Consider the following 17,360-nt stretch of genomic DNA (forward strand, 5'->3'; position numbering starts at 1 on the left):
TTATTTGAAATTAACCTCATAGTTTTGTTCCATATCCTCACCCCCGAGGAGAGAGAAAGAAAGGGCGAGAGAGGGAATACATGTGTATTTGTGATGAATTCTACATAAAGAAATGAAACCGCTCCTTCAGTAGGCCAGTGGCCAGTATCTTAATGCTGCCATGGCTGAATGTAGTTTTGTCTTTCCACTTAGGTTTTGATGAATGTGGAAAATCAGTAAGAAAATTTCAAAATATTGTCTAAAATGTATTTACACACTGAACCTTATATACATTCTCTGAATGTTAGTGACTAATTTTAAAGAATTCTAAATAATAATAGTAATAATTCTGTAAAGATATTTAGCAAAATCATTTAGTGAAAGTAGAAAAATATGAATCACCGCCTGTGAAAATACACAGCCTTGCCTAAAATTGTATCTTTTGCAAAATAAGAGAATTTACTCTGTTTTTCAATTATTTGCCAGGCAGATGCTGGCAGTTTTATTTAATTAAGCTGCAATGGTAAAGCAGGTGTCATAAAATATGCCCAAATCCAGTTGAGTCTCTCCCTGGGGGGGTAAAAATTCCAGTGTAGTTTATGAATACAGCTTGGGATCTGACCAGAATGAGCAGTCACTTAGCCTTCCCCTCATTCCTACATTGAACCACCTTATTAAATACATTAAGGGGAAATAGAGTGAATAAAATTCAAGTCATATGATTTGTAGAAAAAAATTATAGCACATGTATGTTCATTTACATTAAAAACTTAAATTATGTTTTAAAACTGCAAAACCGAAAACATGTAACCTATTCCTAGGATTAGGTTGAAAATTATTCAAAACTTTATCCTAAATCTTATACCAAACTGAATTTAATTTCTGTGTGTGGTGCAACTAGGAATCTCCAAGATCTCTGCCAGCTTTGAGAGTCAGGCCATAGTATGACTCTGTTCCTCCTTGTGCCTCCTTATGGAATCACTTGATGCCCTTGTCAGAAAGAGAGACTTGTAGGTCCCACCTCCAAACCTTATGGATTGGAATCAGGCAGGAATCTGTATTTTTACCCAGCACTCTAAATCTGGACTGACATATGAGACCAGATGCCACCACCTCAGAGGACCCTCGTTGATAACTCCAGGCAGGCTGAAGCAGTTGCCATTTCCTGCTTCCCTTACACTGTGTCCCCCTCTGCTCTGTTACTGTCCCTAACAATACAGTGATTCTTTGACATCTTTATATCTTAGGAGGAAAAGGATCCAACCGATTATCTGAATGTCAATAACTGTTGTATGAATTCATGAATGGAGGGGTGAAAGCACGAATGGATGGGTTCTAGTTTGGAATCCTCTTTTAGTCACAAATCAGTATAAGACCTTGGATGTGTTATTAAATCTCCCTGAGCTACTATTTTCTCATCTATAAACATGAAAATTTTGGTATTTGTGATTGGTTGTTAGTGTTGAATTAGACATTCATTTGTGAGTACCTGCTTCATACCACATCTTCATTTATTTGAATTAAAATTATTGTATCTAATCAAAGCTAAGATAGTACTAAATATGAAAAAGCCTTTTATGAAGTGTAAATAATCAGGAATAGGGGAGCATCTTGCCAATTTGAGGTGTTTGTTTGTTTCCTGTTTGTATTATTGGGGAGAAAATGAAGTGTTTAAGTAAGGAACTTTGAGGCTATTTAAAAGATAATTTAAATATCTTGGTACTTGGTTAAAATAAAAATTTGAAGAATAAATTATCTTTTTGAAAGTCATTAAGAATTTCACAATATTTAACTTCAAGCTTCTAGAGTTTTCCCACCTTCTCCCATTTTAAAAAGAGACGTAGCGGAATTTTGAATCAAATGGATTTTTATTAAATTTTTCAGCCTTTCCAGATGTTAATTCTTAAGGTCTTTCTAATTTTGATTAAGATATTTTCAAATTTCAGATTTCTTGTTTGTTTTGTTTTGCTGCCACATAAGCTCATATTCTTATTTGTTTCTTTTAGGAAAATACATCACATTTATCCTGGACCCTTTCCAGTACCAGCCAGTGATAAAAAATCAAAAATTAAGCTTTCGAATATTCAGTAATAAAATAGTAACGAGAGTATTTGACGTCAAAAAGTTGATAATGGATGATGAGATGAATGACGAGCTTCACACCTCCTACCAGTTTTTACAAGGGAAGCACTTGGACTCACTCATGGAAAACACAATGCAGAGTCTGAGACAAGTTTTTGAACCCCAACTCCTAAAAACCACAAGCTGGGACACAGCAGACCTGTTCAAATTCTGCAGCTCAGTAATATTTGAGATGACATTTACAAGTCTACATGGGAATTATTTGGCGGGTGATAGGAAGACATTTATTACTGAATTAAGAGATGATCTTTCAAAATTTGATGACAAATTCCCACAACTGGTATCAGGCATGCCCATTGAGCTTCTCAGAGATATCAAATCCATTCGAATGAAACTTAAAAAACACTTGACAACAGAAAACTTAGCTAAAATACAAGGATGGTCAGAAATTATTCAAAGGAGGCAGGATACCCTGGAGAAATACTATACACCCGAGGACATTGAAATAGGAGGTAAGAAACTTGTGAATGATGAGTTGTCTAAAATAAAATAATTTACAATAGACCTTTGAAATAAAAAGACAAAATGGCGACCTTGAAAATTTTTATGCTCTTTCTAATTGGCTAATGATAAAATGTTTTACTCTGAAACAACCCTTTGTGATAATTGATTTTTTTTTTTTTTGCCGAGGTGGTAATGCAAGATATTTAACAGTGATAATGAGAAAGAGTATAACTAAGCTGCATTTACTCCTCTTATCTCATCCCCCTCCTCCCCACCCCCTCACACACACATTACATTTTAAACTATTCTCATTAAGCAGAAAATTAGACTTCAGAAGCCTATTGGTCCTCATTAGCATGCACTGATCCTTGGCTGGGTCTGTGTCCTAACATCTTTTAATTAGCACACTGCAAATCTAATCAGTGTAATAAACGCTATTAATCTTCCTTTTCACTTATTTTCTCCCAGCACATCATTTATCCTTTCTCTGGGCCTCTGTGACAAACACCACTTCAGCTATGTTCTGGACGATGTATTACCTTCTACGGCACCCAGAAGCTATGGCAGTGCTGCGTGACGAAATTGACCGTTTGCTGCAGTCAACAGGTCAAAAGAAAGGGCCTGGACTTTCCATCCGCCTCACCAGAGAACAATTGGACAGCCTGATCTACCTAGGTAATTTATTTTTATCTGTTATGAAGAAAAGAAGGTAGCTCTCTGCAAACTCAGTTTATCACTCAAAGCTGTTTACCAAGAGGTGGAGGACACAGCTGCCTAATTGACATAAAAACACCCATTTACATCAATTATAAATTATGTAGTTTAGAGCTGTAGGTACTCTCACTGCACGTAAACATTAAGGCCTAGGTAATTAACTATGGAAGGTATGCAAAAAACCAAAGCTTTGCAATTATTTGAAAAAAAAAAAAAGTTCATGCCTGCTAAGTCATCTGATGCTGAGCATCTGCTGGTGGGCTGATGTTTTCCGAATACTGTTGCACAGTCCTGACAAGAAAGGTATTTGGGACTGAAAAAAAGAGTATTTCAGAGAAGCAACTTGTGCGCAAAATGTATTTGTTCTTCCCTAAAATGTTCTTCCTATGTTTTCAGGCAGAGATTAGAGTGTTCTGTACAGCTTGGAGTGTATGACTCTCAAAAATGTAGTAAGAGTGATTTCCCCTGGGAATTCATGATTTAAACACACTTGGGGAAGAAAAAAAAAAAGGGAAGGAAGAAAGGGAAGGACTGAGAGAGGGAAAAGGAAAAAGCCACAACTACAAATTACTCCAGGTGAAATGTCAGTATTTTATAAAATAATCACTGACTCATGAGATATACATGGTCATTATTTCAAAAATGTGTGTTTTTCTATTTCCATGGAGGCCTGTGTGTCAATAACAATGAGCTTTTGATGACAGTGATTCTCCTTTTTGGATTTTGATAAGACCACTCTCCTTAGGGGAATGAATTTTAATTCCTGAAGTCTAAATTCCATCTCAGCGAATTGTTCTCTGTTCGTTCTGTGTTGACAGTTCACACTGTGGTGTCCTTGACGACACAGTATTCCAAGTCCTTTTGGACAAATGTAGGAGTAAGTCTTCATATGTAGGAGTAAATTGCTTTCCTCTTTTGACAATGTGGGCAAATCTTTTAGCCCACATTGGCCTCAACTTTTTACCTTTTAATTATGCTCCAGGTTCTTTGATGGGAATTTCTGGGAGCAGAGGCCCTCCAGGTCTTGACCAGTGGTGACCACCAGTCGGCAGTAAGAAGAATGGCCCAAGTGTTCTAGAGATTGTCCTCACCGGCTGGGATAAGACCGAGCAGAGGCAATAGCAGAAAACTTGCCTTATAGAGACAGCTGGCCAGCTTATTGAGTCATGCTGGTTTTAGCATACATTATCAAAGTAATCGTATATTTGCTTGGAGAAAGAAAATAATCCCAGCATTATTAAAATACAAATTTTATTTTGTCTTTACTTTCAGAATTACTAGGGAACAAAGGCACAAAGTTTGCATAAAGTTCTGAGTAGTTGCTTTCACATGGGCATACAGTATTTTCTGGGTAGAAGACTTACGGTTCCTCTGAAGATCAAGGTTGCATTTCCCATATATTCAAGTAATTTCCGTTGCATTTTATGAATCTGATGGTGTATACCAGGAAGTAAAGCAAATAAACTTTAAAGAATATGCATTTGTTTTTTAAGAGTGACACCGTTGTTCCTCTTTAAAAAATCAGATGAAATTCATCAACTCTCTTTTTATCCTCAACTTCTCACTATTGAAAGAAAAGATCATTTCAAAATTGTGGTATTAAAGCAGACACGTTTAAATGTATTCAAGCAGAGGAAGTGGCAAGTTCCAGAGCTATAATTTGGGTCCACTTAAGTCCATAGTTTGAGCTAGAGATGTTCCTCCTGGAACCCTCGTAAATTTACCACTCACTTGTCATCAACAAATGAACTCCATCCCCAATCCCAGGAGCATGTAGATCTACCTGAATAAAGGCAGTGCCTTCAGCAATCTAGAAGGTGGACCCCACTCATCACAACCTCAGGTACCAGCAGAGGCCAGTGTTGCTCATTATGGGAATTTAATCTTCTAGAAAATAGGGTGCACTTTTTGTCTTTCTCCAGATAGACAGTTTTATGCAGATTGAAGCAAATTTTTATATGAATCAATTCTACAGCAAATAACCCCTTCATCTAGTCAGGTCAATCGTATGTCTATCAAAGAGTATGACCTCTATGTGAAAAGGGAAGATGGACAGAATTAAATATTTACAGGGCACCACATGGCATGAGTATGTGTGTGTGTCTTCTTAAAGAAAGAGATCTATTCTAAGTACAATTTCTGTAAAGAAAGATATCTTGAATTTTTATTTTTATAAGAAAAAAGATCACAAGGATGAAAGGAACACTACATTTTTGTTTTTAAACTGGGAAGGAGAATTTCCATAATTAGTAGAGCAAAGGGAAAGGAGTATTTTTTTAACAGAGATTTTACATGTCAGCATACATTGATGACCAAGCAAGGTTGGAGAGGAAAGTTAGCATGCTATAAAAATGAGTATCTTATTCCTGAACAAAAATGATTTCTTTTGTTGAGAGTGACCCTTGAAGACAGAGCCCCGTGGGGCACAGGCTGATTGTGAAACACATCACCATGCGTATAGTATTAATGGATTTATGCTTTTTTTCCCAGTGCTTTTGATAATCTTTCTTTATAACCATTCTGCCCTTTTCTTATAGATAAAGAAAAACAACTCTCTTGTTTTATATTTATGTAACTTATTATAAGGATTCTGCTTCTCAGGTCCTCACTAAAATTTTCCATCAGTGTTTTTGAATATACATTTAGAATCAATGAGTATACACCATGAGGTTCAGATAACCGTTACTTGGGACCTAATTCTTCTTAGGAACAGTTGCTGATAGAAGAGAGGTTGCTGATAGAAGAAAGTAAGCAGTTTTCAGTTTTCCCAGAAAGAAGAGCCTGGGGTAGAGGTAAGATTTAGAACGACAGGTTTCCAATATGGGAAAAAGGAAAGGAGAAAAGATGATTCAGGGAGAAGACAAAAAAATAAAAGATGATGCAAGGAAACAAAATTGAAGTTCTGATAAATGGATAGCAAATAATCTCATTGGGTACTACTTCTTCAAGATTCACCTGAATAATGCATATAAATCACTTGAGAAGTATAGGTTCAGTAAATGCCATCTATTGTTATGACCAAAATGATAATTTAACCTCCGTGCCCTCCCTCTGATGTTTCTATTGCTTTCTTCATTTTTCAACTATTTGTGAACCAAGCTGGTATCAAGTTCAAGTCTGCCTTACCCCACAGGAGTGCTCTTTCTGTGTATCACACATGAAAAGAACAGACATGCTCTAAATAAGAACATAAGGCAGAGTGGATTATAACTCCTGAACTGCTCAGGTGAACTGCAGGCCCCTAATTTTGTTCAGTTACACATCCTGAAAATGAGAAAAGGTGCAAAGGTGGTCCAAGTGAGAGATTTTGGAATAAAAGGAGGTGTTATAAAACTAGAGCTCGGCAAAACTTGTAATACCTTTTTTAAAGGAGGAGAGCGTATATTATAATAACTCTAGAACTAGAAGCTTGCAGTGATTCTCCAGCAAAATCCCATAAGAGATTTCTAAGCACACTGTTTGGGAGTAACTCAAGGGGGAAAGAAACAAACGAATGATCATTGGAAAAAATATTCTTTAATAACAAATAATGATTATGACGTTCAATCTATTAATGACTTCAATATTTCAAGGCAGTCTTATGGATTTATATTGTTTCCTATGATCTTCACCAAGATACTGGGGGGCTGGGGGCAGCTATTATTTTGTCAGTATTTTTACGGATGAGAAAATCCTCAGGGAGCCAAATAATTTGCCTGGAAGGGTCCTGGAGGTCAAGGAGAGAAGCAGGATCTTAACTGGGGTTTTCTGGCCACGCCCGTGCTTCTCCCATCAGACCCGTCTGATCCCAGAATCCTTTGAGTCCTTTTCCATTGTCCGAACTGAAAGGGGAGAGTTCTTTGCATCTTGATTCATCAAAGCCAGCTCTGATTTGCACGTGGGCGAGATCAGAAAATAGGGGCTAGATGGTGATAGAGTTAACTGTATTCTTAATTTCAGATGAGACGTTAGAAATGACAATATTAATAGTTATAATTTTACTGTGTGGCAGGCTTATTAGCTCATTTAATCATCATCAAGTATTAGCTTATTTATGTCTATGTAGATATTTATATAGATAGATGTAAATTTATATCTATATATAGAGAGATAAATAAGCTCAAATATAGGTTATCTAACCCTCAGATATTACTGTCTTCTTTTAACTGTTGGGTAACACAGTGCAGAAAGGTTAGTTAACCAACCCGAATCATGTAATTAGATAGTGGCAGAGCCAGAAATGGATGCCAGGTCTACCTAAGCTCAACGCTAACCCATAAATACTGTCACCTCAGGGAAAAGTGCCCCAGAAATGTACCAGAGATCTTGACCCCTATTGTTTACAAGGATATGTATCACAAATTCTCAAATGCAGTTGGATTTAAGGGTGAGATTGGGGCTAGAGGTTCACATCAGAATTTTGTGCCTTTTTAAAAAAATAAAAATAAGCTTTTCATTTTAGAATACTTTTAGATTCACAGAAAAGTTACAAAGAGAGTTCCCATATACCTCTCCCCCACCACCACCACCGCCACACACACAGTTTCCCTTACTATTAACATCTTAGTGTGGTATATTTGTCATAATTACTGGGTGTAATTTTGAAAAAGCTCATTCAATATTATAAGATAATTGTGTACTTGAAAAATTAAAAGTGTACATAATTTAGCCAGCATTAGTGAAGTTTAGCAAAACCTCTTCCGCTGGGGATACACAGAAGGTGTAAATTCTACTTCATGTTGGAGACTTCTAACTGGAGGAGAGGAGAGAGGTATCTTCCACAAAGTTGTACACCAGAAATCAGGTCATGAGATTTGTATATGTAACATAAGGAAATGCTGGCTAAAAAGTGAAAAATACTGATTTGGATGTTTGTCAAACTTTCTGCTCAGCACACAGCAAAGAGGGCTAGATAATGTAATGAAATGCTGGAAACAGGAGTTGAAAGGATTGAAAGGGAAATTTAATGAGAATGAAAATTATGGTACTTAGGTCTAAAAATCAACTGCATAAGAATAGGATGAGGCACTGTGTGGTCTAGCAGAAGAGGGTTTAAAACCATGGTTCTCAACCTCGTTGCTCACTGGAATCATCTAGGAAGCTTTAAAAAGTACTCAAACCTGGTCCCACCTCCAGAGATTCTGATTTCATTGGTCTGGGATGCAGGCTGATGGCTTTAAAATCTCCCTAGTCGATTCTAATGTGCACCCAAGGTTCAAGATCATTCATTTGAAGGTTTCAGTGAATGCAGTGGTTCTGAGTCCCTTGGTCTGGGATGGAGCACTTATTTCTGTAAACCACTTCAGGGGGTTGTGATGAGAGGACATCCTTGATAACCTCCGGAATATCAGCTTAAAACAAGTCCTTGGTGATATTACTTCAAAAATCTGTTGCTCATCTGCTTCCAACAAAATATTAATTGAAGTGTGGTTTCGAGGGCAGAGAAAGGTATTCGTCTCTGCATTTCCAACTGAAATAGCATGTCCAGCTCCGCCACATTTTAAGGGCACGTTGACGAACTGAAGTAAAGACTAAAGGCCATATCATCACTGAGGTATAATTAAAAATGACATGATAAAAAAAAGATATGATATTTCTCTTTAAATATTTTTCAAGGGCTGTTGCGTGGAAGGGGGATTCAAAAAAATGTTTTTTGCCTTTGTATTTGCTAAAGGGTAGAAATTAAAGGGACGACAATTTCAGCCCAGTATAAGAACTAACTTGCTACTGCAATGGGCTTCCTGCATGCCCTCACTGGAGTTACCCAATCAGAAACTGAACAATATCTTCAATAGGACCCTGGGGAGTCTTCCTGTGTTATTTGTACCTTGCAGCCCTGAATTACCTAGATTGTGGTGTCCCTGAAGGCCAAATCCATCTGCCGTGTTCCCTTTTCTACCAACATCAGTGGCCCAGTACACCGAGCAGAGAAGGACCTTAGAAAACGTCTATCGACTATATGAAGGTTGAATTTATATTTCCATCTTTTAGCAGTAAACCAAAAGCCTGCAGTGCAGAAAGTAGGCATTCGTACCAACTCAGATTTATTTTTAACTTAAAATATACAATTGTGGAGCCAAAAAGTAGTTACTCAGCTTCATATTGTCTAATTACGCCAATTTCCTATTTACCCTCTCACCTGCCTTGAAGGCAGTTATGTAAAACCTCGTGCGCACACCTGGAGGGAGGCTCCCTGCATTTCCTCACACCTTCTCAAGCACACTACCTCCAGGTCCCCCTTCCCCTTTCTGTCCCCCTTCTTTTTTAAGACCCCCCAAACCCCCCACCGAGTGACCAGCCCCAGCCGCCCGCAGCGCGGCCTGGCTGTTCATTCCACTCCAGCCATCACCGCTATCCGCTGATCACCATGGCTAATCAGATGGTGTGACAGTCTGCACCAGTCATTAAGATGACCCAAATTAACAGCCTGGCCATGTCACAGCACATTCATTCCACATACCCAGACACGGCCTGAGTGTGAGGCAGCAACTTGGATGTGCTTATCTGTGTTTGCACTGTAACATGCATTATTGATTGTCATAAGCTGCTTCTGCGCTTTAAATCTGCAAATGAGAATCATCTGTCAATTATTACAGCCAGAATTGAGAGCTGAGGGCAGAAGAGAAAGTGGATATATTCCTTTTTCTCCCAACATTTCCTTTCATCTGCCTTTTTTTTTCTCAGTCATATTGTAAAGCATCTTAGCTCAAAGTATCCCCCAGCTTTTTGCTTAGAAGGGATACTTAATCAGAATATTTTTATATCCTGTAAAGAGAAACAAACCTTTCCAAGACAGATAAAGCAGGTTAGTGCCGGCTCTGAATTGTAAGGTCATTGTGGGAATTCTGTAATCCAATTTCCTGGTGTCTACTGGTCAGTAAAGTTTCCTCCTTGATGAAACACGGACTGCCTTTTCTTAATCACAATTGCAATTGTTGGCACCTTGCAATGCCTGGTGTAAATTATCCCCCAAATATTTGCATTCTTGTTAGCCGTTTTCCTACGATGCATTTAGTAAGTAGAGGGTCCCATTACCTGCTAAATATTAGTATAAATTAACAATCCATTATGCACAATAAGTTTTATAAAACATTTACAGAGAGAGATCATGTTTAATTAAAATTAACGTGCATATGAAAGCCAAGTGCACTAATGATCACAGCGACCTTTTATTACCTGCAGCCCCTTGTTTTGGCTGGAATGATTGACAGCTTGCTGTTTGGCTACCATGTTGAATTTCAGCTGACAAGACTTTTCATTTTAACTCAATTTGCCCGCCTATCACAAGCTGGTGGCAGGCCAGACCCAAGTCACCCAGCTTTGCCTCAGCAGCTTGCTCCAGTTCTCATTAGTACGCATTTATTCAGTGGAAATTGGAAGACAAATGCTTGAAGGCATGTGAACTAAGTATAGCAAATTAGGTTTAAAGACTGAATATTTATAAGTGTATGGAAAGTTTTTTTTTTTTTTAATTCTAGAGCGAATTGAGAACTGAGTGCTAGCTTTGGTATAAAAGACATGAAGCTAGAGGGGGAAGGAAGATTCTAAGAATAACAATACTATAAGGTTTTTCTTTCCATTTTGGAAGTATGTAAAATCTCTCTGACAACACCTTATCAAACCAACCTGGCCGCTCTTCCGTGGAGTGCTTGCACGATGAAGTTAGCACCTCGAGTGTGAGAAGGGGGGGAAATGAGGGTCATGTTCATCTGTTGCTTGGTTATCCCTTGGTATGTTTTAAATTGCCTTGTTTGTTCGGCACTAGCACAGAAACAGATGTTGCTCGGCCGCGCAGGATAATTTACTGTACCTCCTGGTGCAGCATGGAAGTCCTCCCAGGGCCCAGCTGGTCTGTCAGTGGCACTGGCTGGTGTCTGCTCGACTATGACAACTACAAGTAGAGGCTGCAGTTTTTTTGTTTTTTGGGGGGTTTTTTTGTTTGTTTGTTTTTTTTTACTGTGCAGTTGTCATTCTTCTCAACTTATAGCTCTGCCCGCGTTCTTACTGGGGAGAGGCTGCTGGCTTTTGTGTCTGTACTTTGAAACACAGAGCCACGGAAGCGCCCTCTCCATTGCTGCTAATAATGCCACTCATGACTTTCGGCGTCTGACGCTGATCGGCACAATGGCTCAGAGCGAGAGCCAGCCTCGTCTTGCGCACGTAACTGGTCCTGGAAGGTAAAACCGATTTGTCATTTACGATCTGACCGCTAAGCCACACTTTGTGCTCCATTATTGTGATTAACTTCTGCCTAAGAGATGCTTGCCCGATTGTCATTTGTGATCGTGCAGTGGGCGCAGGCCGCCTTGCTGCCCGCGAGCACGTCCGCCAATCGGATGTGACCGCGCTCTGCGGGCTGTTAAATGCCCTCCCGGTCACAGCAGCCACCCCACAATTATTCTGCTTTTGTCTTTCTTCTTCCCATACCCCTCCTGGACTTGGTGGGGGAGCAGCCCCGCTGCATATGTCGGCTACCATTTCGCACCACAAGCTAAAGCGATGCTCTCTGTTGTTGATCCAACAGAGCCAGCAGCAGTACGTGGGAGGCTGACCCTCGCTTTTCACCGTGGAAATGTTGGTCGCTGGTGTCCTGCCAGCTGAAATCCGCCGTGTCAGGCGCCTTGTGGCTATCTGCAGTAGAGTCCATGTTCCAAAACCAAAGTTCTTTTCTGGCCTCATCACCAACAAACCGATTTGACTCTGCCTGATTATAATAACGAAGGCAGTCCAAAAGAATATGCACAGCCTCACTGTACGTCACATTGAATCACCACACTGGCCACACAGAGCTGACCGCAGCCTCATTTCTTTAGACAAATGCATGCTTAGGGAAAAAGCTCCCGGGAGAAGGTCCCCAAAGCTACTTGATACCCCCGTGCGAGGTGTGCGTAGATCTCAGTGTTCAGGAAATAGCATTTATTTGTATTTTTGGATGGATGCAAGCCCTCACTAACCAGCCTGCTTCTATAATCTAATAATTGGGTATTTTACGTTTGAGAGCTTTGCATTCAGCTAAGAACCTGGGCACTCTGTGTGTGTGTGTGTGTGTGTGTGATTCTAAACTGCAAGCCATAAACACAACCATTTATTACCATGTGAAGGGGAAAAAATACTCAATTTGGGGCTCTTTTTCACATTACTGATTAGAAAGAATCAAGCTTTTGATACTAGGACCCATTCACGCTGGTGAAAACATAGTCAGTTTTGATTATGAAGGCAGAGATGCAGACCTAGACAGGAGCTACATGCTGCTATGCATGCTATCAGAGTGATTTATGCAAATTATGCATATTATTCCCAAAGGAATTCCTCCTCAAACTGCCAGGATAAATTGCCGGAAATTAGCCATAAAATCTGTCGTGCTAGGAGCAAAAGGTGAAGGCCACTGGGAAAGCAAGGACATTCGGCTTCTGGAATCTTCCAGGTTATGATGGTGGCTGTTACTTTCCCTGGATGCTGGAGGGAAATATGGTTTTCTTCCAAATCCTATGAAATAATTTTCCCTTTGAAATTTTTCCAGGAAATGCTGACTCACATTTTATTTACAGCTAACATAAAAGAAATTAAGTGTTAAGCTGTCTCAGAAAGCACTACTACAATTACTTTACTATTAACTGCCTAAGTGGTTGTCAAATTCCTGTGCCTGTCTTTGAAGTCATCACTGTTCTGAAGGTTGGTGTACCAGTGGTGTACTTTAAGTGGGATACAGTTTTTCTTTCCAGCACAGCCTTCCTCTCTCGCAGATCATTCTTTCCTACAAAATTCCTGATGAATGACTTTCTGGCCAAGTACAGCGCTGTTGAAATGACTGTGAAATGCCCGAAGCTTGGGGGACTGGGTGTGCCTTACCCGCCTTCTGTCTCATCCTCTCCCCTTCTCTGTCTCCCATCCAGAGCCCCCATTGGTCCCCTCTTGGTGCTCAGTGGATCTGATTGGGAAGATCAGATAAAAAGCTGTCAATAAAAGCTGTTGGTCATGAGCTTTACTGACAAATTGAGAGCACTTTTCAGGAGCAGTCATGTTTTAATATAACGTTACTTTCCTGTTTCCTCCAGAAAGCACCATTCTCGAGGCCCTACGGCTATGCACGATTTCAGGCATCTTCCGTTCTGTTCAAGAGGACTTGACACTACATCTAGAGACCCAGGACTACCGTCTGCGAAAGGGAGACTTCGTGGGCATCTTTCCTCCCGCCCTACACTACGACCCTGAAGTCTTTGAAGCCCCAGAGGTAAAGAACCATCCAGCCGGTACTGCTCCCTCCTCAGGATGGCACGCTCACTCCTTTTCCCGTGATCTCTCTCTCTTCCTTTCGCCACCTTGTTCCAGAAAGGATTTGAGAGAACCTGAGGACTCCTGTTTTGCCTTCCAATGGGGAAATGTTCCAATTTGCTGAAGTATTTCCTTAAGGGTCTCTCTTTCAAGGGCTTCATGATCTATAAATAGAAATACAGTGGTAAGACTGAACCAGTTTCTTCAAATGAAATGAACATTGATACACCTGTGGAGACTATTCACTTTTGGCCAAAATTGGGTTTCACTTGGCAGAGAATTATTAAAAGCCATGGAGGGCTAGCTCTTGACAGGTGGCTCAGAGAATAAATAATGATGACTATTTTGCTAAGTGTTTCCAGAGAGGAGTTAACTCTCCCAGAGTCCGACACCATCATTGCCATGGTTAAGCCCTCTACTTTTTCACCTCTTACTAAGGGTACGTGCCCCTTCTTGATCAATTAGGATGGCATTATGAACTTGAGATTGTAAAGCCGCCGCTCACGGGTGAAGCTCTGAGGGTAATTGTGTCATCTCCTTGTATTTTTTTTCTGAAGCTGGAGTTAATGAATATCAAAGACTGGAAATTAATCCACCCTGGCTCATCCCTTAATACCACTTCCGAGGCTCACCACCTGCATGCAAATTGAATGCAGTCATATTCTGCCCGTGCTTCTCACGAAGTCATGTTCTTGCTGCAGTGGTTTTTGTACATAAGATGCCATTTTTCAAAGGGAAACTTCTGTGCTCTTTTTTGAGCGGTTCATAGCTGAACCACTTTTAAACCCAGTTTCTAAGATGTTTTTGCAGTCAGGCTAGATGAAAATATTGTTGAATTTTGGAAATTAATAAGAAAAGAACAGACTTCAAAAACAATGAGATAATTTGCATTATTTCATCAGCAAAGGCAAAATTTTTTAAGTGACGGGAGAATGTATGTATAGTTTCTATGTGTTTCAGGAGAGGCATTATGTGAATAATGATAGCAAATCATAAGTAGGGTGATAGTTGTGAATGAACATTTTGCAGGCAACAAGCTTTACCTCCACATTTGTAAATATAAAAAAAAATTCGACACATAAATAAGGTACTCAATAAATAAATAAATAGCTAATATTTGAAAAATATTTTAAAATTTAAAAAATAGTTTTATTTCTAGCTACAATTTTTAATTTCGTTTCTGCTTAGTATTTTCATCATATGATTATTCCACTAGTCATTATGTTTACTATTCATGTCACAATAGTAAAACGGACATTAAAGTTGTCAACAAATAATGAATGTTTAGCAAGTCACCACTGTTGTTGTGGTCTTTGGGCTCCTCCTATTTTCAGCCCCTGAACCTGACCCCATGATGGAAAAGACCATCAGTTAGACTTCTAGGAATTTAAATAGCAAAGTTAAACATTGAAAATGTGCAGATCTATAGCTTTTTTTCTGTGAAATACTAAATAGCAGTGCCCAAACATTGCATAATAAATCAGCCAATCTTAATAGTAGTCAAAAGGATTTGCCTCATACTAAATCCGTAGGAAGAACAAAATTGCAATATTGTGAATACTGATTTAGCATCATTAGGGTAGCTCTAAAAAGTTGACGAGCAGTCTCTATTATTTACTAGACTTGACATTAGCCAATTATGCCTGACTAGTGTTAAAATCAACTAGCTAATTTTTTGCCGTGGTACTGTTTTCTTGAAATTGGTTGTGTTATGCTGATAGTTATTGGCACAGAAAAAAAAAATGGTATAGTTCAGATCCATTTCCATATGATTTGGCAAAGTCTTATGTAATTCATTCTGTAAACATTTACTGAGCATTCACCACTCTCAGGCTTGTAGGTTAATTCCTTTTCTCAACAATGTAGGATGGCGAGAAGTAGGTACTGTAGCTGCTCATGGAGCAGGTGCCCATCTGAAAACGATCATACACTAACAATTAAGAAGAGAAGACGACTCGGGAAAATTCTGCCCTTGGCCATCTGTCACTGACAGCACTGTCCCAGAAGCCTCATTGGAGGCTCATATTCCTCACTGCCTGTCTTTCGTACCCTACACATCTTGAACGAGAAGATCCAGCCGTAGAGGCAGAAAACAGGCCTAGCTACTAGGCCAAAATCATGGGAAGACTAACTCCACACACAAGTGTAGTTGCTCTAGGAGGACGTGGAGACTGAGGAATCTTAGCAGAACATGGGTTACCCGACCCGGTGAGGCATGGTTTCAGGATGTTCAAGCCGAAGACACTCTAGGATATTACATTCCAAACACAGGCCGTGATCGTCCTTCACAGAGCTCTCTGTTGTGGAATGTCCCTCCTTACTTGTCCACCAAGAGTCTCCAGATTAATCTACAGGAGTCTCCCTTAACTATCTCTTTTTGACAATGTCTCTAATTCCCACCTCGTTCCTCAGAGCGCTGGCCACTCCTCACTCTGTGGCCTGTGTGTACCTTTGTTCTAGGGCATCCCACGCAGCATTTTGCAATTACTTGTTTGCCTGTGCTCCCAAACGCTGTAAGTTCCAGAAGGAGAGAGACCCTGTTATCACTTTCTCTGAATTCTCAGTGCCTGGCACACAAGAGGGTATCCTGGAGGCTGAATAGAGGGGGGTTGTTGTGATGGGTGGATGTACTGAAAATGAAAATACACTTTAGTTAAATCACCACAGATATGTACTGGGCCGAATTAGACCCAGTAGATGAAGTGGCTTGTGTCTAAATACAATATTGTTGGGAGTGGTACGAACCATGGTGAAGGGACAGCCCAGGAGGCATCTAAGTGAGACCATTTGACTACTTCCAAACCAACCCTGAGTTCTTACGAGCGCATCAACCTGATGTGGCACAGTCATTTTTATTACCTTTTTTAAACGTCAAAAACAGATTTCTGGGTGAAACATAGACTTTTTAAATGTTTGAAAAATTAAATTTAAAACACAATGTGAGCTAGACAAAAAAAAAAATTGGGGGCTCTTATTGGACCTATAACCTACCAAAGTGTAACCTGTGTTAAGAATTACTCTTTTCCTGAATATCGGTTCCTTACTTGGGTGGTACTTGGGGATGTGGGAAAACACACTGGCAAGTGAAATTTGAAACAATGGGACAGAGCAAAGGAAACATCCCTTCCCAGTTCTTCCTTTCTCTCTCTTTATCTGTCAGAATGCTACTTGAGAAAGTCTAGATAATCTCTTAATTAACTGGGAATGGATAGCTTTTTTAAATTTCCTGAAGCTTCCTCAAATTTGTATCAATTGTCAGCCAGAATTCTAGCCACTGGCTCGCAGGTCATCAGTAAGGGGTGATGACTACTTTTCTGCCAAAATGCAACATCTAAAACCAGAACTATGGAGAAGCCCAAATCTCTTGGTTGGAGGTGCTAAGCTATAGAGGGAGGCTGAGGGGTAGGGAAGAAAGAGCCACCATTTAAGATGGTAATGTGTTACCATAACCTTGTAGCCTCCTCAAGTGAGGACTCAGGGAAACAACAAAGTAATTGCAAAGCCATTGGGGTACACCCCACCCCCTGCAAAAGCTCTGAAGTTGAAAGCCTGATTTGACCTCATACAAGCCTGTTCTGTCTGCTTCTCAGAGGCGTAGGGATTATAAAGTGATAAATGAGTTTGAAAGCCCTTGAAAAAATTTTAATCACTAAAAAAATTGTTGTATCAATATTCTTTTGAGGATCGTCACTGTTCTTAGATCACACTAGTTATGATGAATGTGGAGATACTCTCAATAATTTTTTGTCTGCCCCTCAAGTTGGAACATTGCGCCATGAGCACACATCAAGGAAACAAATGAATAAGGAGCATCTACTATCCTGGAAGCA

The 17,360-nt window shown here is 39.7% G+C and overlaps 1 protein-coding gene across 2 annotated transcripts in view; it reads left to right on the top strand.

The window, feature by feature from the left end:
* The window catches only part of CYP7B1 (cytochrome P450 family 7 subfamily B member 1), a 152,817-nt gene that overhangs the window by 126,143 nt on the left and 9,314 nt on the right, over positions 1-17,360 (top strand). For both annotated transcript variants that reach the window (XM_031692178.2, XM_072951899.1), the window contains exons 3-5: positions 1,986-2,573; positions 3,034-3,240; positions 13,314-13,489. In XM_031692178.2, coding sequence (XP_031548038.1) covers positions 1,986-2,573; positions 3,034-3,240; positions 13,314-13,489 — 971 coding nt within the window. The remainder of the gene's footprint in view (positions 1-1,985; positions 2,574-3,033; positions 3,241-13,313; positions 13,490-17,360) is intronic.

The sequence above is a fragment of the Vicugna pacos genome, chromosome 29 (genome assembly GCF_048564905.1).
Source record: "Vicugna pacos chromosome 29, VicPac4, whole genome shotgun sequence".
NCBI lineage: Eukaryota > Metazoa > Chordata > Mammalia > Artiodactyla > Camelidae > Vicugna > Vicugna pacos.